The sequence below is a fragment of the Hyposmocoma kahamanoa genome, unplaced genomic scaffold (assembly GCF_003589595.1).
Source record: "Hyposmocoma kahamanoa isolate Upper Pololo Valley unplaced genomic scaffold, ASM358959v1 63, whole genome shotgun sequence".
Taxonomy (NCBI): domain Eukaryota; kingdom Metazoa; phylum Arthropoda; class Insecta; order Lepidoptera; family Cosmopterigidae; genus Hyposmocoma; species Hyposmocoma kahamanoa.
In genome coordinates, this window is record NW_020653851.1 from 7510942 (window position 1) to 7537901 (window position 26960).

Below are 26960 nucleotides of genomic sequence, written 5' to 3' on the forward strand. Positions count from 1 at the left end.
CATGTGAATTGAAATCTGAAACGTATTCTGATTGATAGCAGAAATATATAAGGTATAGGAAATAGGTAAGGTGGCAGTACTTCACTCGACGAACTCTTTCCCAAAGAGCTCTACTGCTACTAACGCACGTTATGCATGAGGAATTAGGATTTCCCAGATATATCGTTGTGAATTGACAGAGCCATTTTAAAACTAACTCCGTTCGATCTTCGGAAGTTATGTCTGCCCAAAATATAACAGACTCCCTAAAATATAAGAGACTCCCTCTTCGAAACATGCTTATGTATAACACTCTCCCGGTCTTCTCATCACTCTGCGACGTCGGTCTACACTAAACAAAGAGATTGTGGCTTCATCAGAAAGTAAAACTCTGCTTCACTACATAGAAGGATCCATGTCACAACTTTTGGCAAACATCAACATTGCAAAATGGTGCCTTTATAGTATTAGCCCCCTAAATGGTTTTCGGCTGTGTATTTCTACTTCTGGAAGTCTTCGAGATTATTTTTTATATTTGTGTAGGTCAACTTTGTAAAGCTTAACTTACAATATATCAGTGGTATCTGGGCTCAGTCTACCACTTTCTTCCCGAGGAGACCAAGCTCCTTTTAAATTAGCTGGTCTCTTGAAATCGTGTCCAGGTCCTCGGAACATTAGAACAACTGACACCAAACCTTGTGAAAGCTGCTGTCATGCTGCCGTTCCGACTCGTAACACTGAGTAAAGCTTTCTTCAAGAAGAGTCACTATATTACATTACCACCATTGACTTACAAATAAATGAACGACGGGTCTAATACAAAAACCACGAAAAAAATGTCCCAAGTCAACCTATTCGAAATTTAAATTGTAATGTCATCGCAGTATTGCGCTGTCAGTCGAACAAATGAAGACTAAAGCGGAGTTTGGCGCTCTGTATACGATTTTAGCGCCTTACAAGTGCGGTCACTTTTTAGCGCGGACCCGACGTCCATATAATTGTAAGTCAATGATTACCACCGATTGTTGTCTTGTCTGTCATAGTACGATATAAAATTTGTCACGAAAAACACTTTTTTTTTAATTAAACAGCAATATCAACAAATTAAAATTACTTAAATTTAAACCGACTTTAAAAAGGAGGTTCTTGTTTCGACTAAAGTTTTTGTGTGACATTTATAAACCGATTTCGATGATTCTTTTTTTGTTAAAAAGGGTGTGTAATGTCCTATTCAAATTTGAAGAAAATATTCCACCTCTAAGGGTGGTAAATTAGGGGATGAATCCGGTTTATTGGATTTCACCCACTTTTCGTCAACCGATTTCAATAAAACTTAGGAAATGGGTGTAGCTCTAAAAACTTTTGAGGTTGGTTTTTTATAAAATAAAAAATAAACACCACAACATCTAATCATACAACGGTAATTATTTATTTGAATTTTTTATTTTATTTTATTAATTAATTATTAATGTTAATAAATCTTTTCATTCCAATCGAATACTTTTTTAAATAAAATTAAACTTTTCAAATAGAAAATGTTTCCGATTATTATTAAGCATATCAAAAAGCTTTTTTTTATAAGAAATGAAAAGAAAACTTTAAAGTGCTCGTTTGTTTTGTCAAAGGGCTTATTATTATTCAAATATTCTCGTTGAATTGTCAGTATTGTAATACATAAATCCATTACGATTATTCACTCAATCATAGTCTTAATAAACCACAAGAAAAATTATAAATAATGTTATACAAAAACCAAAAACGATTTAACGCAATATATCCCGAATACCTTTCTTTATTCGGACTCAAACAGCTTTCAACGAGACCCTCTCGTTTTGTAATCCCCTTTCAGCAGGTTTACAAAATTTACTAGGCTTTTTAAACCCGGATTAACAGTGAGACTATAGCATTACAAATTGCATAGTTTATGGCGAAGGTAGAGAGAAAAGCAAATATTTTAATAATATTTTTCATGTTCCTATACTGAATAGTGTTGTAAAGGAGTAAAGTAATAAACAGTATTTTATATAGAAATGACAATAATAATGTTCTTGAAATCAAAAGTTAGATTTGTTTGAAATTATTGAGTATATATTAGTCGTAGTCGTAGTGACCTTTCAAACATTTTGACAAGACAGAAGGAGAGACACAAGAATGACTTTATATCTAAATATAGATTTTCTATTGGCAAGTTTCCGCTAACTAACAAGCTTTCCCGGGATTCTATTAGCACGGGATCGATGCTGTAACAAGACAGTGTTCGATTGTTGTCGTTAAACTAATTAAAAAGTTGCCAGTTGATCGTTGGTGACGGAGCAAGTCCGCTACACAGGAAACTAGGAGCTACGACAAGGGCGTTAGAGACGGCACCTTGTGATTAAGCAAAATTTATGTGAAGGGAATTAGTGCATAGTACACTTAGTACAGTAGCAGTAGAGCTCCCTGTGAAAGAGTTCGTCCAGGGAAGTACTGCCAACTTACCTATTTCTGCCGCCAACCAGTAATGTGAGCATTACGGCGTTCCGGTTTAGAAAGGTAAGGGTGCTGATGAAATTACAAGCGCATGGGACTTGTCAACGGGCGCAGTGGCAGTGCCCATAAGATCTTTGCGATTTAAAGCTCTGAATGGCACTACAACTGTTATGGATAGGCGTGTCGCTTACCACCAGGCGCACGACTTGTTAGTCCCGCCACTTGGTATCGTACAAAGAAAATACATAACCATACACTAAAGTATAGTACTGTGAAGGGAATACTGAGATATAATATAATAAAATTTCTCATTCGAATGTTAAATATTCGCTGAATAATATACACAATTTGAGCATACATTCATATATAAATAATCAAGTATTAGTGTCCTTATAGCTAATTGAAGAAGTCTATATTGAACCAATGGCAATGCATGATTCGAGTTAGCGAAGATAATATTGTTGGCTTTCTCTTGCATTTTTACCATATTCTGAAGCCGCATTTACGAGCGAGTAACACAATTTGAAGTAACTGCTAGCTAGAAGTATGTTGTAAATATTATCTTTTATTATGTTTTTACATGAGAAGTCTAAATATAACATTGTAAAACAAATAAAAATTTTGATACTCGTAAGTCTGAGTGATGTAATCTGTTGCGAGTCAATATTTATTTGCTAACGATCCAATCTTTTTGATAAAAGGGGCCTGTTTATTGCTAGCTGATGATGAAGCCAATTACACCAAGTCTCCAGAAAGTAGAGCAACGTTGGCATGTTATGACTTGCCATTTGTTTTGACTGATAATCTTCAGTTTCAGTTAACATCCTATCACGAGTCAACCTGGGCAATGTTGAAATTGTTTCTTTTGGCAAAAATAGGAAACGTTAACATCTTCCTGAGCTCGATGGTCCAGGGCCGTGGCACTCAAAGAAATTGTCTACCCTTAATTAGTTTAGATTTTATTACGTGTAAAAGATCAAATATTTTTCTTTTCTTTTCTGTCTTAACATGACATGTTTAGTACACTTTTTCTTTATTTAATGTTATATAAAATAATTTATCAACGTATACCCATCATTAACTGGAGTTGAATAATTACTTATGTTTTTAGGCATATTTCTGTTATGATCGGTACATAAAGAAAAATATTTATTGAAAATTATATATTTTAATTATTTTTACTTGAAGGAAATATAACCGACTATTGAGTTCGTAGCTCAAGGTCTCAATCGAAGGGCAGATGTACATAAGGCGAACTCGGCGGCAAACTGCGAACGTAGAAATTTCACAATAACTTCCACTGTCGTCCCGATACTCGCTCTTATAAACTTCTTCTTCCTGATATTAAATTATACCCAGTAGATATAGTTAAAGTTGTCAAATTAAAAACTCCAGTGCTGTAGTTTGAACCGTGCAACTCGACAACTTATTCATTTGTTTGCTGATTGCAGTTTACAAATTATTTTGATTGCTCAATTTTCCAGGTTGAATGATACAAATGAGTGCATTTATTAAAATTGTCTCTTATTTGAACTGCGATCAGCTGAGCGTGCGTTAATCAGTCAGGCAAAATGCGGCATGCAAAGCAAAACCAAGAGGCATTTACTCGCTCCGCTGCACAGTACCTGCCATCCTTTGAAAACGAAACAAAATCGCGCGCCCACACAGATTGGGCAGGCAGCTCTCATAATTTGATAAATACTCATACGAATATTGACCAATTCAATTTCGTTAACGCCCTCAGGTACGTGGGCATAAATTTCATGTACTGTCGGTCCATTAGGGGAATTGTCAAGCTTAAATTCAGTACGCGAATATCACAATATTGCATAAAAAAATTGTACAGCACTATCTGATTTTTTTATATACACCTATATACAGACACCAGTAATTGCTTCTAGTATTTGTACTGTGGAGTCAGAGTGAGGTACAAGACAAACATACTGCATACATGATGGCACAAGGAGTTTATCACGTGTGATGCGAGTATTCAGAAGGTGCTAAGCACTCGGAGTGAAGGGTAGCCACTTCCTTGCGACGCGCGCGCCGACATGCCGCCGCCGCCTCCCTTGAGACCGCGACGCAGCCGGGACTCTTTGATAAATATTTTATGCACCTCGCGACTCCGCAACACAGTGAAATATTTCTTCTAGTTTAGATTAAAATAGTTTCATCTACTTTCTTGTATGTTTCTCATTGATATTCATCTTGGTTTCTTACTACGTGCTCTGTCATATCGAAAAATGGCTTTAAAAATAAATGACACTGATACATGTGATACAAACTATTTTTATAAAAATAGTAGATTCGTAAAATATCTACTCAGGTATTAATCTGGCGAGAAAATTTGTACAAAGACGAATAAACACGTCTGGAACCCTACGCGGGTTATGGACGTATTGTGGGTAATTGTTTTACAGATGAGCACACAAAAGCAATGCCATGAATTTATCGTGGTGGCTATGAGCGGCCGAGCGGCGGCGGCGGCGGCGGGAAGCGAACAGGCAGTGTCCGCGAATGAATGCCCATCGGAAAGTCATCAGTTATGTAGGGCGTATCGTCGCGCGCCATGTGGCCGCCGCCGGCCGCTACTCTACGTAATTTTTCCGCGGGCAATTTTCCGCAATTTCCCAAACAACCTTCAATGGCGCTTTACCCTCACCCTTTATTTATTAACGTATAAAATGAAAATCGCCCAACCGGAACGCACGCCGGCGCGCTTAGACGCGTGAAATACATACGCGTTGATTGTTTAACGCGATGAATAATAAAATTCAAATCACAGTGCGATAACGAACAGTACAAAAGACAATGATATTACTCACTGACATTTTATTCTGAAAACAAAAACCTTTTGTGTGTTTACGTATTCATTGTAAAATCCAAATATATATCATCGAAATAACGTTAAAATAATTTTAAGGAAAATGTTACGGGACGCATGGATGTTTAAAGCTGTCGATATTCATAAAACGTGGACGAAACTTAACCGCAGGAACTAATAGCAATAAAAATATGCAAAGCGGGAGCTCTCTGCATTGGGCTAAAATTCATGCAAATTGAATGAAATATAATTCGTAGCACTTCGGAAATATTTCTGTTTCAAAGCGGATTCCTGTATATTTGTAGTGACAGGGGCACTGTGAAATATATTTATGCAATTATTTTCCATAGTTTAACAATGTTAATACTTAGATTTTGGCACCTTACTTAACATTATTTTACTAAATAAATAAATAAATAACGCACACACTCAACATAGCCCCGCACTAGGGAAACCCTGTGTCGCGGGTGCCATGGACACACACATAGACAACCACAAATTACACCCAAACTCACAAGAGAAATAATTGTAGGCCATACAGCTATTTCTCTCGGCCCGGGAATCGAACCTGGGACCTCTGCGTGGCAGTCCGGCATGGTAATCGTTCGGCCACGGAGGCAGTTCTAATACAGCAGACTAAAGATCATATTTTATGCGAAGACCATACAATTTTATCAAAAATGAAATACCAAAACGAGGCAATATAAATGCTTTAAAAAGTTCAGTCAATATCGTTTTACATATTCACAAAGAATTCTTTATATTGGAGATCGTAATAAAATATAAGTGTCACTCGTGCTGTTTGCATAGAATATATACGTCGCTTATCTGAAATTTTGATGAGGTTACGGAGCGGCCAAACAGGTAAACTTATATTAGAAGCACTCGAAACAAAAACCCCCATAAAAACTTATGCTCCATTCGGTTACAGCGCGGCGGCTATAGTTTAGGAAACGGGTGCAACATATTGCCAAACAAAATTAATAAAATAGGAAACTGAAGAGACTCTGTGGTGCTTCTAATATTATTACTGCCACTCACATGCAATCCACATTATGTACAGATTTGCTCTGTCTTCTATCTTATCATGTGAAATTTCTTTCGGAAATCCTTGTACATAAGTGTAATTTGTTTAAAAATATTAAACGACGTCGTCGTATCATAATGCGATGTTTACAAGACAAATAAGTTATAATAGTGGGTATCACAACCCACCGTAATAACTATTGTCATGTAATTAATGTTAATAAATTAATCTCCAGTTACAGGAGACAAATTAGACGGCAGGCTGCACGGCTAACGACGGACTATTTGGATTAAATGGAGGGTTGATGTTTATGATTTACGGAGGCTTGTAATTGCGGCGCCAGGGAGTCGAGCCGCCGCCGCCACCGCCGCCGCTCGTCGTTGTGATGCTTTCACCGCGCACCGACACTTTTGCAAATTAACACTACAACGTTAATAATTAATTTTCACTTAGCGCTTCATTACCGTTTAAGAGGGCTGTAAAGTATTAATGCGATGTCAGGATGACTACCACCGAAATTAATAGAATGATTGGGTTTTTTCCTTCAAGTTGTGAAATTGCTGAACAACATTTGAAATCAGTATGTAGTCCTTCTAACACGCAATCAGACTCTACCTCTATTGATAGAATTATTTAATAAATCTAAGTATAAAAATCTATTGCACACATTGAGTTTTATTTTGATAAGACGAACTATTACAACAACTATTAAAATAATACGTTGGTTTATGTTGACTATTCATTAGAGTATTTCTCTGCTGTACAAACAATTGTCTGCAATATTATTAGATTCCATCTCGTAGCAACTGCGGCTGTTCACGTACGATTAATATATACGATTCCCCATAAGTACATCTCATAATTAATGAAATAAATTATCCATTTCAAAACCAATAAATCTTCTAAGTCAAGAGGAAGTTATTCTATCTGGAGAACGATAAGTAGCAACATATGTATCGGACCAACTAGGAAGACACAGCTTGTTTGTCCTCGCAGACTAATTAAAAAGTTTGTTTCACAACTTCCGAGCAGAAGTGGCGACGAAGTGGAGATGGTACCTACTTGATAGATGAATATATTTAGACTCTGTTTGCGTTAGTAGATGTACTTCAGTAATAGTATTGGAGTGCTAACTGTCGTCGCAACATGGTCATTTGCAGCTCAAAATGGTATTTCGAGATATTTCTGTCAAAATGCCTCGTATGGCCGTGGATGCAATTTTACGATTCTCTCTTCTTTCCAGTCAAATACTATATCAGATGAAAATATGATAAAAAGGAGTGCAGAACGACATTGATTTAATCGTGCAGGCGCGAGTGTCGTCGGTGCTCGTATGAATATGTATGGGACAGACACGATCCTGCGGATAATGGAATCTGCACACGGAAGCGGATCCGATTAGTCCCTGCCACAATTAGCCGACGTACAAAAAGATTTAAAAGTGTAGGACAAGGATTTCAGGAACACTTCGTCGTACACCTTTTTGCATAAATAATTTTGAAGACAATTGTATCTGCTCCTAATATTGTCAAATAATGTAATAAATAATAAGGCATTTTGTAATATGCACAGCTTCCACTGATTTAGAACCTGTGGTAAAGAACAATAAAAATTGTATAACCACGTACGTAAACCGTCCACATTAATTAAACCAAATCATAACGAAAACCGAAATTCACTCTTTTACTATATTAGATTCCAGTTGCTTTTAAAGCTCTAAAAGTACAGGGTGGGAAAGAGAAAGCACCAGCGTCCCCTCGCAGAAAGTAAACATTGGGTCGGCCGAGATTTGTTTGTGGCTGGAGATGCGCGATAGAACAACCGCGCCATAAGCACGTTCCCGGCCACCGCACAGGTGCAAGTGCACGACCGACGTTAACCTACTTCCCTTTATCTATTGAACTAACTTGTTATATCAAGTCTCTAGCTTTTGAAACCAGCGAAGTATATAATCTAATACGATCAATCATTGACCAGCTCTTTAGAGAGTATCTCTGTTAAATTTCAATTATTTCCCAGTTGTACTAACTGTACTTTGTTTTTGTTATCACAAGTAAACAAACATCGACACTTGCGACAGTTTCGTGCAGTAATTTGTTACAGACGTTCATATAATTTTCGAGAGGCTTGAAACAACATTGGCGGGCGGTAGCCGGCGGCTGTTGACGCGCCGCGGGCGCCACTTCATACTAAACAAATGACGGAGCCGCACTCCATGCATCCATTTAACTAGTCTGTCTAGGGTGAACTTTTGCTGAAATATTGTATGCGAGGTGGATTGATATTTTACCCGTGAGTAGTTTACTTTATACGTATGTCTTGACAAATAATTCCATTTTACACTCGCGTGCTTATGGTTTCTTGTCTATGTTGGAAACTAATTAAGTTCATTGCCTTGCGTAGCGTATCAGCGTATAAAATAAGCTGGAGTCGAAGGTGGCGACGGCGATGTCTAGCATGGGTGCGAGTGTTCGCACCGGTCGGTATGCCGTCGGAGGCGTTAAGCCCTCAACACGCCCTAATAAATTGCGATTTAACTTGTCCCCCGGATAACGCCAACTTTCCCGCGTTTGTTCCGCACCCGACACTTTTTTCCGCCTCTTCATTTCCTATCTCTTACTTTTGTATTTTCCGTTCCTTCCTCGCCGAGATAAACAGGCGAGAAACGCTGAAAGGGGCTTTACAAATTCAAATTGAACTTATCACACAACTTTTTACATTTGTTTCTGGTTTGGAGTTCGAGGGAAAAGAGCGAAGAGGCATTTAATAGTACAATCTCGGGTAAGATTGATGATTTTGTATCACACCTCGCTTCAGGCGGCTCGTAACGAGTCGGATGGCTCTCGACGTGGGTCGTGCTGCGTCTTATCTGGAATGGGATGCCGCTTTATCTCAAATTACATATTTTACTTGAGACGTTTCTTGAATCACACTTTTTTCTCCACGTATTAGCATAAGGATTTTTAAACAGAAATTTACCTTTGCTCAGCTGAAATGTTTTACGCGATTTCGAATTTTTTTGCTCAAATCTCAGCGTTAAGCGTAAAAAAACTGATATGTACAGGAACAACAACACGTCAACCAACCACCGTGGTTCGTATTTATTTCAATATCATCACAACAATATATGACAAATGCTAAAGTGAGGCCTACCATTTTTTTCAAAATAGAGACCTTTATATCGTTATCACGCTTTTGCTACAATTTTCTATTAAAAGTTTCATCTTAAATTGAGGCTTTAAATCAGAACGCATATAAAATGTGTCTGTTCATTGTCGTTAATTTTATATGCAGACGACGCAACGCCACTGCCGCGCTAAGTCGGTTCACATGGCGGGTAAACAGCTTCCTCGCACTTGGTAAACTGCTACGTAGCGTACACCTATACAATATGTACATACACCCGGATAAATACAATCCGGTTAATCAAGCGGGTAAGAAACTTCACGGCGTGCAGCAAATAGTACTCACTTAATTTGAGAGCCATGTGTGGGCATATAACCGCAGCATATTTATCCCATTATGCACGGCACGACGGGCAGCCGCGGCCATGCGAGTCACGTTGGCTGAAACGAATCGCATGTGACATTATTTGTGAAGATCGTGCTCTATCTTCGTCGGCGACATCGCTGGGACGTGGAAGGATTACTCACAAAGAAGTACGATTTCAACGGAACGATAAAGAAACGAAAAAGTTACACGCGCTTATTCTCTGTGGGATTAAAACCTTACTTACATTGCAAAACCGATAAAGTTGCGTGTGTTTTGGATTAAAAGGTACTTTCATCTAACGATCTTTTTTAATGAATAGGTTTCAAGGAACTCCGAAAATACAAATTTACTTCTATTTGTCTTCTTGACTTTTTTGGAAATGGTAATTCATAACTGTAACATGAAATCTCAACAAAGCTATCTAAACATTGAATATGTGGTCTACAAATCGCAACACGTTTGCAGTATGTGAATCGGATGCATTGAATTGTAATAACGCAATTTGAATAACCAAACACATTATAATATCAGCAAATCATATTGCCGAATCCAATCCCGTTGGTGACATGAAACTTGATTATGGCTTCATACATATTACTCGTACATCTTTACCATATTGCAGATACTATGAACAAGCTAAAACGTAATGAAAAAAAAAAAAGAATTAACAAAAAAATGTAAAAGGAACTTAAGAAATTATTCATTTAGATTCAATTCATTCAAACATTCAGCGTGGATTTTTTTTATTCTCGTATTTCCGAATACCAATAGCATCAGTTATTTATCGAACTCAACGTCAAACAATGATTAAATTTAAATTTTTATTGTATTGATATTCAATTATTTTTATGTGAAATTATTCCACTAGTTTGTTATAATTACTCAGAAAAAAATCCTTCGATCCGGCCGGATTCAAACCGACGTCTTCTAGCGTACCGTGCCAGATGCTATACCAACTAAGCCACGGAATGAACCTGCAGACCTTACGAATTTTTCTATATGCTTGCGTTGTATCCTTGTATTTGGTTTTTTAATTTGTATTTGGTTTGGTTTTAGATTTTTTTCTGAGTGTTCGATCTTTGTATTAATAAATATAATTATTAAATTATTAGCTAGTGCCCGCGACTCGTCTGAGTAGAATAAGTACTTTGAGTAGCCAACCATATTATACTAATTTTCAACCCCTATTTCACCCCCTTTAAGATTTATTTTTGTGACAAAAAGTAGCTAGTATATCCTTCTCCTAGATCCCACCTATCTCTATACAAAAATTCATCAAAATTGGTTCAGCTGTTCTTGTATACAAACGTAACTTTGTAAACGCTACTTTCGCGTATATAATATTAGTTTGGATGTGATGAAAAAGTTTATAGTGAACCTGAATATCCGTTTGCAGTATAAAATATAGGTTACGTAGCTATTACATATGTCGAGACAGTGAATCACCGGCTGCAATAGCCCGTGTTATTACTGCGCTGGTCTGTCAATACGCACCTTGCGACTACATCACACTGATACCCGCCACAGTCTATGAGATAACTGATTTGATCCATTTTTCACGAACGTTTTGTTTCTTCTCACTTGTTAGTCCCATCACTTTGTATCATAAAAAGAACATCCTATTTGTCTCGCTCTACTTATTATAATAGCTGTAATGTGAATTGAGTGAACAACATTTAAAAAAATATATCCTCGTATGTATTTTATAAATTAATTTTTTTTTTTACTGAATACGAGTTTTATACCAACAGAAATTCTTTATAGTAATAAAAATAACAATAACAATAGTGTGCCAAACCAATTACCTGGTCTCAAAGTAGGTAATCCTCAATACTATATATACCAGAGCAACGACATTCCCTTTGAGGCTAATGCCTCTGGGTAATCCCCAGAACACCCAGAGCAGAACTAATTTAAAAAAGTTCAATTACGAAATTGGTTCCACAGTAAATTGACCTTCACATCCATGTCCAAAGTGCAAATCATTGTGCTTCGTTATTACAAAATTTGTTATTTATGAGTTAGTACTATTTAATAACGCTTCCTCATAATAAAGAGACGAAATCAGGATAAGTAACATTATGGGGAAAATTACCAGGCAAATTGATTAAATTCTATTTGATATGAAAAAATCCTTTGTTTGCACAAATTCAATTCAAAGTGTTCCAAAGCATTTAAGTTTATTTGAAAAGAGCAACCCCTAGAGTTTCTTTCTCGTTCTTCTCAGGGAAGTCAGCATAATGAATGTGCAGTAGCTTAAATATTACATTTTTCGTGTGTAAATTTATTTTACCTATGGAATAAATTATTTTTTACTTTAACATATACGCTTTTTACCTATACGGTTTGGTTAATATGATTGATTTTCACAATTTTACATTAATACATTCTTCCCACCGAAAATAAATAAGGAAAATCAAATGAAAAAATCAAAGAGATCAAGCAGATGAAGGGACGTGCTAGTAAAGCAAAGATAAAAAGCGATCCAATTATATATGAAAGGTTTAAAAAAAAGACAGACAGGTGTGCGCAGAAAAAGCGGAAGGAAAGATTTTGAAGTTGCATGAATTACCTCGTCATGCATAAAAAGTAATGAAAGATATTAATCGCGCAAGTTCCAAAAAACTAATTGCTTTTGTAGCCATAGATTGCGTTGTAATTTTTTTTTAAAGAGCTACGGAAATACTTTGTGCTATTGAAAAAAGGCTGAATAGCCAAACTGAAAACTAATTTTAATTAATAGTCATAAGGTGAAATTCCTGGAATGTCCTGGTCGATATATAAATAAATTTTAGTTTATAAAGATTGATTTAATAGTTAGTCATATTAGTAAATGTTTCCATATTGAATATTTTTTTATTTTGAATAATCTATATTGAATATTTTTATTGCCTTTTTCATAATATTTTATACAAATATTATGGCTTTTGTTAAATTATCCTGATTTCGGTGGTAGCTGAATTCGGTGGAATAAATATGTCATTAACTGTTAAGAATCCAGTTGCCCAAATAACGGAATGTTATGTAAGTTTGAGTTCGTTTTCCTTCCCGCTCAATGTTTTTCCAGAAATTAAGAAAAAAAATTCGACCACTGAAGTCAGAGAATTTAGCCCTTCTAGGAGAAATGCCCTTAAAGATTGTTTTCATCACACGTGCTTGTAAACAGTGTTATGGCATGCATTTTCATAAGAAATTATTTTTGTTAGAAATAATTTATTCCATAGGTAAAATAAATTTGGACTTCTGACTTCCTTCTTCTGACTTGACTGACTTCCCCGAGAAGAACGAGCAAGAAAGTCTAGGGGTTGCTCTTTTCAAATAAACTTAAATGCTGGAACACACTTTGAATTGAATTTGTGTGGAATTTAGAGTCATGTCTTCTTTCCATACATCTTTATCTAACACGCAGGGTCGTTTTCCAGAACTCTACTCAATACTCAAGTCAGGGTCTGAGTATGATTTCAAGCACTGGAAATACGACCCTAATGGCAGGGACTTGAGTATGATTTCGAGTGCTTTAAACCGTACTCAAATCCTGACTTGAGCATTGAGTAGAGTTCTGGAATACGACCCTAAGTCTTCAATTTTGTAATATAAATTTTAGAATATTTATAATGTAGTTTTTAAACTCAAGAAATAATAATCTCAATATATGCTCCGGAATCTTAATGTAAAAATGTACACCTTAAAATAATCGTGTACCTTAGTTAAACGAAATCGTGATATCATGAGTTTGGACTTAGTTCTAAGGCTAAATAAGAATAAAGGTTGTTTGTATTTGCTAGTTAAAATGCATTTTTATTGTATGTTTTTCTTTTGGTTCGTCTGTTTTATACGGGAAAGTATTATTGCCCGTATTACTAGTGGTAGTACCACGGACATAAACAATTACCCGTGATACTACTAGGCCTGTCGGTAGTAATACGGGGGATTATTATTGCCCGTGTAACTACTAGTAATTCAGCTGGTAGTACCACGGGCAAGAAAAGGACAAAACCTATGACCAAGAGATTTTGATATGATAAAACCAGTAGTTTTGTTCCGTAGATAGTATTTTTAAATATATTTTGTTAAAAAAAATGTTGTCACTTCATTATTGAGACTGCTAGAATATGCTATGTTATATCAGTAATAATAATTAATCATAAAATCGTAACTGTTAAACATAAAATTATAACTGGAGTAATTTCACAAAAAATTATTAAATATCATGGTGGTGAAACATCCTAACATTCAATAAATTTAATTACAATAATTAAAACAACATGACTAACGAAGAGTTAGCTGCTGGTAGCTGTAAAGGTACCTGGCTGAGAGAAGAAATAAAAGAATAGATTTCTCACAGATGGCGCTACGGCAAAAAGTTATTAAAAACCAAAACAAAGATCTGCAACAAGCACATAGAAAAATTTGTAAGGTCCACTAGTTCGTTCCGTGTGGCTTACTTGACATAGCTTCTGACTCGGTTTGTTAGAGAACGTTGGTTCGAATTCAGCCGGATTTTTTCCAAGTGTTCGATCTTTGTATTAACAAAATTATAACTGTCAAATTTAAATAGTTATTCATCTGTAGAATTATATTGGGTAGATACTCGAGATTTTCGAAATTTTATTAGTCTCCTATCTCTTACCCATAAGTGTAGCTTTATGTAGCATATCTACTTATATTAAAACAAAGTAAGTATGAGAAAAGAATAGATTTGCAATTAATGAACTATTTCACTACATTTATTCCTTCAGCATTTATTTCATATTTTTCCGACCAACAAGTTCGTTCGATGTGGCCTTAATATTCAGTATTAATAAAAGATAATGATAAAACAGATGCGATGTTAAAAGAAATAAAGGCGCGCGATAGAGGTATGTGAGTTGACGCAGTCACCCTGATATTAGCTGGGGTCACTTGGTATGCGTCGGGCGACCGCCTGTCCGGCCTCACACCTCCGCTAACATTGCCTTTTATGTGACTAGAGATCACGCCAGCGTCTCTTTTATTGTAACCTGACAAATAAGCATGGTTTGGAATGTTTAGTTGATTCTTTCTCAGATTAACGTAAAACAATATTTATTGTAACAAAATCGTTATAATGATAGTTGTTTTTATATTGTTGTTATTGATACGATTCAAACGATGGCCCACCTCACATCGTGCACTGCTTGACCTAAGGGTGCCTACAGGTTTGCTCGATCTTTGACGATCGTTACTATCACTTATTAAAGGGTAAAATCTTACAAATTTGCAGGTACCTACGTGCGGCGCACTATAAGTTTCCGGAATGAATAAGAAAAAAATTCTAAAAAATACTATAAAATTAAATGGTCAGAAATGAATTTATTGTTTCTCAAAATATTCTCCGTCAGCGTTAATGCACATTTTCATACGAATGAACCGTCTTTGAAAACATTTATGCCACTACTCCGTGACAATCTCTGAAATATATTTTTCATACTCTTCGACAGCCTTTTCAGGTGATGAAAATGGTTGACCGCGTAACTGATTCTTAATTTTTGGAAATAAATAAAAGTCACAAGGTGCCAAGTCGGGACTGTATGCGGGATGGCTCATAAGGCTCAAATCACCTTCAAAAATTCATTTGTCTGTCTGGCCGTGTGAGAACTGACGTTATGGTGGTGCAAGATTATACAACGTTTACGGTTATTTTTACGGAGATCGTCAATAATTTTCGCCAAACAAATATACGTACGAATCACTATTCACGGTACAACGATTATCCAAAGCAACAGTAGCCACGTGTCCGTCAGTTTTATGAAAAAAAAGGGGCACTTTGCACGCGCGCCACTTTGATTGATTTCGGCTCATCTCGATAGACCCATACGTTCGATTGCTGCTTTGTTTTGGGATCGTAACTATAAATCCATGTTTAGTCACCTGTTACTATGTCCCACGCCAAATTTGACGCCCCTTCTTAGAATATGGTAAGCATGGCATTGCACCAAGTGATCCGATTCGTTTTTTAAGCCTCAGTCAAATTGTGTGGGATCCACCGAGAGCACAGCTTTTTTACACCCAAATGTTTGTGTAGTATTGATTGTATTTGACTCATGCCTATGCCTAAAGACGCCCGAATCTCATGGTATATCACAAGTCTGTCTGTTTTGATCACACGGCGCACAGCATCGATGTTTTTGTCACAGCAGTGGACAGGCGACCATCACAAAATTCGTCACAGAAATTCACACGACCGCGTTTAAATTCTGCAAATCAGATATAAATAGTCGTCTTGCATGGTGCTTTATCGCCAAAAGTAGTTTGAAGTCAAGCGAAGGTCCGCTGAGCGGTTAAATTACACTAAAAGTCATAGAAAATCATACTACGAAAAATTTCACGAGTTAAATCCATGGTGATGTAGATAACCAATTTCTAAAATGACGCTACAATGTAAAAACAAGTGACAGTCTGATGAAACAAACTGTATGCTACAGCCAAAGAGTTCCATTTTCAAAGGTTCTAATTACTTTTTAAATATTGTTTATGTAAGTGGCCAGTTCCGGAAACATATAGTGCGCCCTATGTACACGTAATTTACACGTAATTTAATTTAAATGGCGTGCGGACGATTCGGGCTTCGCCCTCTGCGGACCTCGGCCTCCGGCCTCGGCACTTATGGCTTTGTTTTAAAAAAATTGCAATAGCTCTTTAATGGCGCCCATATTTAAAAATTGCAAAAATGTATTTTGACCACTAATTATTATCAAACAATCTTAGAAATCTTTTCGTGCCAACTTTCAGTCCGAGCAAACCAAGTTTTTTCAATAGCCATTTACATAAAAAATTACGGCTATATCGAAAAACGGCAGAAACAAAATTTTTACACCAAATTGTGATTGAAGCCATGTCATTTTCAGTCGAATCAGAAGAAAATTTTATTTACCGCCAAAAAAGTTTGTATGGCAGCCAAATTGAAAATTGGCGAAAAATAAATTTTGACCGTTAATTATTATTAAACACTCATAGAGACCTCGACATGTCCACTTTCAATCGATTAAGAGCAAATTTTTATCTGGCGTTAAAAAAGTTTGTATGGCAGCCATATTGAAAAAAGGCGAAAAATAAATTTCGACCGCAAATTATTATCAAACACCTATAGAGATCCCCCACATATCGATTTTCAGTTGAATTAGAGCAAATTTCTATTAGTTATTGAATGGCGGCCATATTAAAAAATGGCGTAAAACTCCTAGAAACCCATACATGCCAATTTTCAAAGGGATCAGAGCATTTTTTCTTACCGCCAACGAACGCTTCTATAGAATTCGCCATCTTGTTTTTTTTTTTAACCCAGGTAGTTGACCACTATTAATCTCTATGACATTCCTTCGAACATCTCCTACCTATCTCTAATAGTTTCCGTGATAGGAAACTTTGAAATTTGTATGGCAGCCATCTTATTTATTTGAATTTCGAACATTTCTTACTTCCGGCGGAAATTGACCAGGGTGTACCTCAAGAAAGTGCACAAACATTGACAAAAGTTGAAAGATCAGCAATTGACAATGTTTAGCGTATTTCTTAACTATATACCGAGGCGTCAGAGGCAAACCTAATAAGTCTGTGAATTTTCATGAAATGAATTATAAAACTTATTATAGTCATAATATAATGAGACACGTATGGTAACTATATATAAAACGTAGCAGCGCGCCTTGTATGATGCCTACGGATGCAGACATTCGCATAACATAAAAATGCCCTCTATTACGAGTACAGAAAAAGAGCTTCGGAGCACTACCCGGAAATCTATTTAAAAAAGAATAATGTAACAAAAGATGGCGGTCAAGAGCGTGGGATTGTAATTTAATTTATATAATTAAAACTTATCTAAACAAGTGTGTTAATTTCACTTCTTTAACAAAAGGTGGTTTACTGGAATACAGACACATAAACATTTTTTGAACATTATGATACGGGTATTTTATATCGGCGAAGATAAAATTATACATAAAATTTAGATATTGAAGAATTAATTTACTTTTAATATTTTCTCGCAAATATCGTTAGACCTATCCCAATTAAGTATAAAGAAATGTACTTAAAAGCTGTAAGAGAGCACGACAATGGCTTGTAAAATATTGATGGTTTTTCATTCTGCAATATTCACATGACCAATCATTCGTACACAGATTTGATAGTCGATTGTTTTGTCTGTCTGTTTCAGTCATGTGTGTGTAAAATAAGTGCCAATTTTCTACGTCAAACAACAAAACAAACACAAAACTACAAAATATGCCTTTGAAAAATTAATAAAGTGATTTAATATGAATGTCGAAATAAAACAACGATTCATTATACTGGCCGGCTCGCGATCCACTCAGCCGTGCTCATGCTTTTGTGCATTTGTTCTGTCTGCTCGCCAGCTCTTTGCAGTCATAGTCGTATTCGAATATTTGCGAATAATTATTAGGTTTTAATTGCTTTTTTGTGAATCCACAAGCTGTTAAGTGTCTGTCCACCAGTTTTCTGATACCTATAGATAATGAAAACCACAGATAAATAATATGGCCCGGATGATCACTTCACAACTTACAAACGGAAATGATTTTATTATTCTTGGAAACTTTATTTCGTTGTCTTTTTAATTGCATTACAATTTTATAATTTATAATAAGTCATGTAAACAATGATTTAACAACATTACAAAAGCTAGGAAAGAAAACGCGACGCGAATACGGCTGGTCCACAAGGAATGCTTGCTGTTGAAAAGATTGGACGATTCAATAGATTCAATAGAGCAGATCCCTAAGTCCCAAATTAAATCATGAAACATCTCTGCACCTGCTGGGCTAACGATTATTTCCGTGATTCTCAGGCGTTTGTTTGCTAACATGACTTCGCATCTTGCCTGGATGTAACGACCCGTTTATTTGACGGTGAAAAACATATTGGAAATTGTTAAAGCGTTCTATAAAAATTTATTCTAAAAATCTAGAACACTTCAATATTACCAAACGAAAAATTTGATAATTCTCGAAATATTTAGTGTAAAAAGTATAAAAGAGAAACGGCAAATCACAGTTTGAGTCTTAAGGGTTTATCCGGGCTATTCGTTTGAAGGGACCACTATCTCTATCTGGTCTATCGAATGTTAGGAAATGGCCGCGGCTTTACTGGGACAAATTCCTTTCGATTTAGTCACGTACCGTCGAGATGGGCCTCTTAGCAGATTTGGCGATGTTTAGATTTGCCCAACTGTTTATTGAAAGAGATTGGATGGTAACGTTTGTACAGTTTTTTTCTGATAGTTGCCCAATTATGTTTTACGAGGGGCTATTTGACGGCGTATTGCAATTTCGGTGCCATGCACGCAGAAATGTGCAGGCAAACAAGATTGCTAGTTGTACGTCATTTGGCTTGTAATTGCGACGCGCAGCTGACACGTCGGCACGTGCTACGCCCGCTACGAGCTACGGACAGCGTTCCCTCGTTTGATACTATCTCGTAGCACGTAGGCTCGTAGTAATGCCCGTAGCTACCGACCGGCCGACCGTTAGATATTATTGGTTAAGCGGTGGTGCAAATTAAACAAAATACATTTTCTTCATTATAGCCGGATGAACAAGCATTTTGAATAAATATTGTCATAAATACCTTCTCGTTTTTCGTTGGTAGCCAATAATATTTACCTGAAAATAAAAATATTACTTATTGACACTGCCCAATGTTATACATCGTTTGTGAACATCGACATACATAGTAGTACTTCAGTAAAACTTTTTAATCACGTTTACATTTTATTTAGTATATCCATGCAGTATAAATATTCAATATATTCACACCTAAAGTTTTTTTCTTTCATTTATGGTAATTTTGCTTAACAATAAAACTGAAATAAAATAACATAAAAAACCGATTAGAGGGAATTGTAGAACTCGTTAGGTTGTTCCCAGATATGTTAATAACTCAATTTCGCTAAAAATGTCGATTACGTTAGGGCAGAATAGTAATTCAAACGCAACCTAGATCAAGTATCCTAGCGAGAACAGAAAACACCAACCATTTTATGTCATATCGTACACATTATCTTTATCTGAAGCAAAATCTCAGTTGTATTCCCTTAATTCTTGTCGAGACGGGGACAGTGTGACTACACCCCAACAAGTTGCATTACCGCTAAAAGTTCCGCAAACATTCGTTACGGACGCACTCGCGAGTCGCATCCACACCACTAAACTAAACAACTTGCCTTGTTATTGTACTCGTTTACACGTTCTCTGGACTTAGAAGTCTTGTCAAGATGTTTGTTCTATTTACAGTTTACAAACTGTACAAACTGACATTGTTGATGTTTTTGTGCACTGAAAAATTTTTGTAATACCAATTGGAATTTAATCAAGATTCTGGTAGAATACATCACAACATGATTATGCTCATAAGCTCAGATTTTTCGGTATAATATTACTTTCGTCATCATACATACAACGTTTTGTTTTTGATTTTTATATTTTAAAATTCACGGAATTAGATTTTTACCGTCGGTAACAGGTCTAGTGCGAGTAAATATCGTGTACCTAACCCCCGTAGGGTTTCGTACTCGATGTCATGATCATGCCTTTCGTTTCATCATATTTCACATAATAACGAATTCTTAATTACTAAATACAGAATACTTTGTCTTTATTAGGTCTTGAAAAGACTTCAGCGTGAATTATTTCAAGGATAAAGGAGCTGTGAAGTTTTACACATAATAACAAATAAGTGAAAAACATAAAAAAGCCTATAATTTTGGAGTATGTAAAGTAAGCCCCTTTACATGATAACCCACATGAACCGAGCTGGTCGTAAGTCAGTCCTATTTTCCCCATTTTGGGATTGAAAGCTCTTCAAAATAGACATTTTTTTATAAAACTTTAAAGTTCTCTCCCTCGGATGTGAATCTGTTTAGACGTGCCCATGTATAACTCTGGTTTTGCAAATAAAAGTAATATTTGTGTTCGCGTTGTAGTTGTTTTAGACAACATACAAGTTTCAAATAAGTAATTGGAAACATGTGTCGTACCATGTAAGGAATGTAATAGGAACATAATTATTTATTACGTATATTTTAAGATCACCCTAGACGAGCGACTAATGTAGATAAGTATCTGGCTTTATATTTTTATCCGACTTCAAAAAAGGAGAAGCATCTCAATTCGACTCTGTATTCTTGGTGTGTGTGTTTGTGCGTTATTGTGTGTGTGAGTGTGTGTGTGTGTGTGTGTTACGCGAATACTCCGACGTTTGGGAACTGATTTCGATGTTTCTTTTTTCTTGGAAAGGGGGTACCTCAGTGGTAGTTTCATTCAAATTTGAAGAAAATATTCCACCTCTAAGGGTGGCAAATTAGAGGATCCGGATTATAGGATTCCGCTCATTTTCCGTTAACAGATTTCAAAAAAACTCGGCAAATATATGTAATTACACAAACTTTTTAGGTTGCTTTTTTATAAAAAAAAAGTTATATTATACAATGAAATATACAGTATTTTTCTCAAATATTTTCATTTTGTGCAACATCACAATGTAATTCTCCAAAAAAAACTATCATAAACAAGTAAAAGACCAGTCGACTTATGAGTACACGTAATAAATACTTCGTTACTCCTAGCATCCTAGTTCAACATCCACCGCAACACACGCACCGACTCTACAACAAAGTGTGACGCACACCACAGGTGCTATTGCTGTCGGACATCATTCTACGTCACAGCGCACGTAAACACAACCATCTTGCCACGATTCGCTCTCTACTCGGCACGTCACAACTACATCACATCGTCGGCCAGTTCTACCGTCGCTAAACACCTACTCAACATCTGCTGGGGGTGGCATCAACCAATCGTGCATGCGTGCTACTTTATGCCTTCTTTTCACCTCGAGCTCCTGCTAGCCTAGCAGTGACACTGAATTTTCGTGCGCGTGACGCAATCTTACGATCATAATTGCTTGTGCAAAAACTCTAAACTACTTTTGCTCTCGGTCATCATTTTACGTCATAAAGTACGTGAGGACAGCCATGTTAATATGAATCGCTTTGAACACCATACGTCACTACTAAACTGCACTAAACGTCACTTCACTGGTTCTGCCGTTGCTAAACACTGCCTAGTGTATTTTACTTACCTGGTACTTTGGTTGTGACTTCGACCTATTGTGCTTGCATGTCATCTTGCCACCATCGCATAAAATGTCTACTGGACGTCTCATGCCTATGTTACCTGTAGAGCAGAGACTCTAACCTAACCTAACAGCGGTTCTGCTTACTTATACTCTTAACGAAATATTACACTGTGTCCATTCAGCACTATCTTTCTAAAATGTAGAGCGAATCATTACCGAACATCTTGACTGTTCATCAAAGTTCTGCGACTCTGATATTCGGTAAGGAAGAGTACTGAGAATATGGTTAATTTTACTCGAAGACAAAAGCGTAAATTCTGTGACGACGTTTTCGACCCGAGAGCAATATATTAAACCAAATGAACAAATTGTTTACAATCTTCCAATGCAAACAAAATTCCAAATTTGATTCTGTAATGTCAGCATGAATAACATGTTACTACAAAACCAGGAAATACAGAAATCTATTGATTTAAAAAAAACCGCCCAGAACTTTAAATTGTAAAGATCTTTAAATTGAAGAGAGAGAGGGGTATCACCACTGCGCCCGTCACCCTGAGACATAAGTTGACAAGTTCCATGTGCCTGTAATTTCACCAGCACCTTTACCCTTCAAAACTGGAACACGGTAATGCTGACATTACTGCTTGGCGGTAGAAATATGTAAGGTGGCAGTACTACCCTAGACGAACTCTTTCACAAGGTGCTCTACTGCTACTAAATATTTCTATGTGAGATCATTAAATCACACATAGAAATATTTTTTAATAAAAAATGTTTGTAGCTTGGATTCAGGAAATAGAAATTGTGTAGAATATTTATAGTGTGGTTAACAATCCATTCAATGTGATGGTGTAACGACGTTCGTAGGCCAAATTAAAAAAAAACCCTTTTATTTGTAGTTAGTGTTAATAAGTAAGTAAGATAATTAATAAGACCTCAAAATTAAATTGCTAATCCTAAACCACAAAGATCTACTTATGTTTTGGAATCATGAGTAGAAGTAGACACTTTTGTTATTTTGCTCCAAACTTCAAAAGGAAATAATTCACTTCATATAACGAACGTTTAATATAAACTTACATTCTATAATTTCATTTTTTATAACGATCACTTACACTAACATTCATGTTTAACAACGATCATACATTATAAACGTTACGGCATTTTATGTCAATTTCATTTCATCTAGAAATAGGATTATTTCTGAAAAACGATACCCCTAATGCTAATATTATATTAATTATAATTTGGCCTGAAAACATGTTCGGAAAAGTAAACAAATTCGTTTCTGGCACTCGCTACCGCGTCACGCTCGCTACACTCGCTGCACTCGCTCCGCTCGCCTAGCTCGTGCTGCTTATGCCGCTTTTTCATGTTCTAACCTAACCTACTGAATGGAGCAACCAAGATTTGACCTATGTAAAGTACGTCTGTTTTATTGAAACCACTAAGGAATCCAGTGTCCAACAATAATAATTTTGTCAAAATGAAAATTCAGCATGGTAAACTATATTAAGGAAAACAACTCTCCCTCCGCACCACCGGCTTTTAAATTACACTCCTAGTATTGAACAGACAAGTACCATGGCGAATCGGATTTAAACTTATTATTTATGAAAACTGATATTGTACAAAGTAAAACTTATCTAATGAGCTTTATATATATAAAAAATATATAAAATGTGAATTTCATGTCATACAAGAATTATAGGAAGTAAAATTGGTCCAAATAAAAATTATATTAAATTAACGGTATTTGTTTTGAAATTAATTTATTTAATTTTCGTTATAAGTGAGGAGCACCCCTGCTGATTACTTAGATTTGAAAACCAGCTACGGTATTGTAATCAAAATCCATCTTATCTGAATCATGTATGTACTTCCAAGTAAACCTGTTATATTATGTCGAGCAAACATCCTTCGCTGAACATAACGGTGTTATACTTTTATTACTCCATACATGTAACAGATAAGCTCTTGTAAAACATTTAGAAATATAAATTATGCATATATCCAGAAAGTAGGATTACGAGATTATGAGAACGGTATTGACTTTAGTCCATTACACGATATGGTGGATGTAAATATAGCTACTGTCTATTTGACTAAATCCATAACGCGTGCAGTTGCTGCTAATCCTGTTCCAAACTTTACCCCAAATAGAAAATGATCAACCAAACCAAGAATTGGGTTTATTTAGATGAACATGAAAGGATTGTAACCCTAACTAGCCGTGAACAGGTTCACGGCAATGAAACGGGAAACTTCCGGTCCACAAAATTTATTAAAGAAGTTAAGCTTAAAGAAAGAGCTGTAACAATAAAAAGGTAAATGTAAAAGAAACAGGTACAACAGTATAAAACACTCCCTACACTTTATTATTAAGGCACTTACCCCTAAATGAGCCGAGTAACTGAATGACAGATATAGGTACATGAAGGCTGTAGACTTATAAATTATTACACATGATTTAGCTTATTAAATGATTACAAACGTAGTAAAAAACCAGAATTAGCAATTATTCGCGATGGAATTTGAAATAGTTCCGACTGTTGTGGCGGTCGACCTGGGAGGGACCGTGGTACGAAAACCAAAATGAGAAAGTGAAGAAAGATGGAACAATACAAATTTAAAATTTAAATAGATATAAAATAAAAAAAATGGTAGGATACAAGCGGAGAGAGGCGATACAAAGAGGTGAGATGACGGTGTAAGGAGGTCACACCGTCACAATACCCGGGGGGCCGGAGAATAAAAACATTTAGGATTTTTTTTAAGTATAATGGTAAAGAGGAAGGATAATGGAAAAAGAATAATGTAAGAATAGTGGTAGAGAAGGGATTACGTAAGTGTAAGTAAAGGAAGGAAGTGTGTTGTAAAGTTAACTAGAGGACTTCGTCACATGTTATTGAGGAAAATAATTAATAAGGACGGTTATGATGGGCTCATAAGAGACGGAGGAACCGAAAAAAAAGGTTTAAGTATTAAAACTAAATTAATGTAACTAAACTAACTAAATTAAACTAAAAACTAAATTAAATTAAACTAATGAGGATCGGGTGTGTGATCCTCAATCAATTTAGCAAACATGTGGGTGATATTTACAATGTGAAATATACAATAGGTCGATTTCGGATTCATACAGCATTCAGGAAAACTTTTCATACTTCCAGGTACACTAGTCTTAATTCCCTAATAGAATTAAGGCATACATAGAATAGAGAAGTACCCTACCATAAGGTCAAGGGAGTTTCTCACGAAATCGGCCTACAATAGTGCTGGCTTACTGGCGGGCGCCAGTGAAAGGGTTGTAACCCTAACTAGCCGTGAACAGGTTCACGGCAACGAAACGGGAAACTTCCGGTCCACAAAATTTATTAAAGAAGTTAAGTTTAAAGAAAGGGCTGTAACAATAAAAAGGTAAATGTAAAATAAACAGGTACAACAGTATAAAACACTCCCTACACTTTGTTATCAAGGCACTTACCCCTAAACGGGCCGAGTAACTGAATTACAGATATAGGTACATGAAGGCTGTAGACTTATAGATTGTTACACATGATTTAGCTTATTAAATGATTACAAACGTAGTAAAGAACTAGAATTAGCGATTATTCGCGATGGAATTTGAAATAGCTCCGACTGTTGGGGCGGTCGAATTGGGAGTGACCGTGGTACGAAAACAAATTGAGAAAGTGAAGGAAGATGGAACAATTCAAATTTAAAATTTAAATACATGTAAAATAAAAAAATGATAGGATACAAGCGGAGAGAGGCGATACAAAGAGGTAAGATGACGGTGTAAGGAGGTCACACCGTCACAAACATGTTATGCCTTTAAAATAAAAAAATCCAAATCATGATATTCTTAAAAAACCTACACTCTACATAAATAACTGGCCCGCCCTTTTAGAAATAGGTGAAGAACGAATACGAAAAAAAGAAATGCATATAAAAAGGTAAAAATAATAAAAACATATGGCATAGTTATAAACATTATGACATACACATCCAAATCCGATTCATCTTCTTTTTTACTGATATATCGTCATCTAACCTCTATCCAAAAAATTCCATTAACACTTTTAATTACTTACTTTACTTTTTTGCCAATATTGGGCAAAAACTACTCCGCAAAATTGCCTCCACTTGTGATCTCTTATTTTTTAATAGCATTCCCACTTCAAAAAGTTTAGTTCTGCTTCATGTAGATGAACTTGAAATTGAGGCATTGATGGCATCCTAAAATAGGACTGCGCTATCCGATTTAACGGTATCTCTGGCGCGTTATTAAAGGGATTAGGAAAGACGCTGTAATATCTTTACTCGAAATTGGGTTTTTCAACTAGTGTATTACCTTCAAAACTTGTACAGATTATTCCTATTTATAAAATGGGTACAGAATCTGTGTCGACAATTGTAGACCTATTATTTCTATTTATACCAAAAGAGTGTAAAATTTTTGAAAAAACCCTTAAATTCAAAACCAATTAATTATTTGCAAACATAACCTTTTGTCTGATTCACAATTTAGCTTCCGCTCAGATATTTCTACCAACGATGCTGTACACGAACTATCTAATTGTATTGTAACAAACTTTGCTAAGCAAAACTTTTAGCATTTTCCTAAATTTAACAAAAGCTTTTGATAAAGCTTTTATATAGTATCTAAATAGTTATTAAGACACTATATTAAAACCTAATTGTAACTTGACATTTTGAAATAACACACCTTACAAAAAACTAACCTTAAGCATTATCAATTTAAACATCTCAACCCGATCCAAACACCAATCGTGTCATTGCTCATTGCTGTAGCTCCCCCGACTACTATATCTGCAACTGTCCTAGTATAAAGGCTTGGTGTGTTAAATATCTAGGCATTCTGGTAGAAAGTACTTTAATTTTCACATCGCAGATGATGTACTCTACTCACTGACTTACAAATAAATAGACGTCGGGTCCGCGCTAAAAAGTGTCCGAACTTACAGGGCGTTAAAATCGTATACAGAGCGTCAATCACGCTTTAGTCTTCGTTTGTTCGACTGACAG

The 26960-nt window shown here is 35.9% G+C and overlaps 1 protein-coding gene across 3 annotated transcripts in view; it reads right to left on the reverse strand.

Annotated features, from left to right (window-relative positions):
• The window catches only part of LOC113230360 (lachesin-like), a 117004-nt gene that overhangs the window by 60072 nt on the left and 29972 nt on the right, over nt 1-26960 (reverse strand). The window contains exon 1 of one of the 3 annotated variants that reach the window (XM_026464261.1): nt 9771-9814. The exons of the other annotated variants lie outside the window; for them this stretch is intronic. Within the exon in view, the coding sequence (XP_026320046.1) occupies nt 9771-9786 (16 nt within the window). The 5' untranslated portion in view covers nt 9787-9814. Of the gene's footprint in view, nt 1-9770; nt 9815-26960 lie in introns of those variants that run through there. 3 annotated transcript variants of the gene reach the window in all.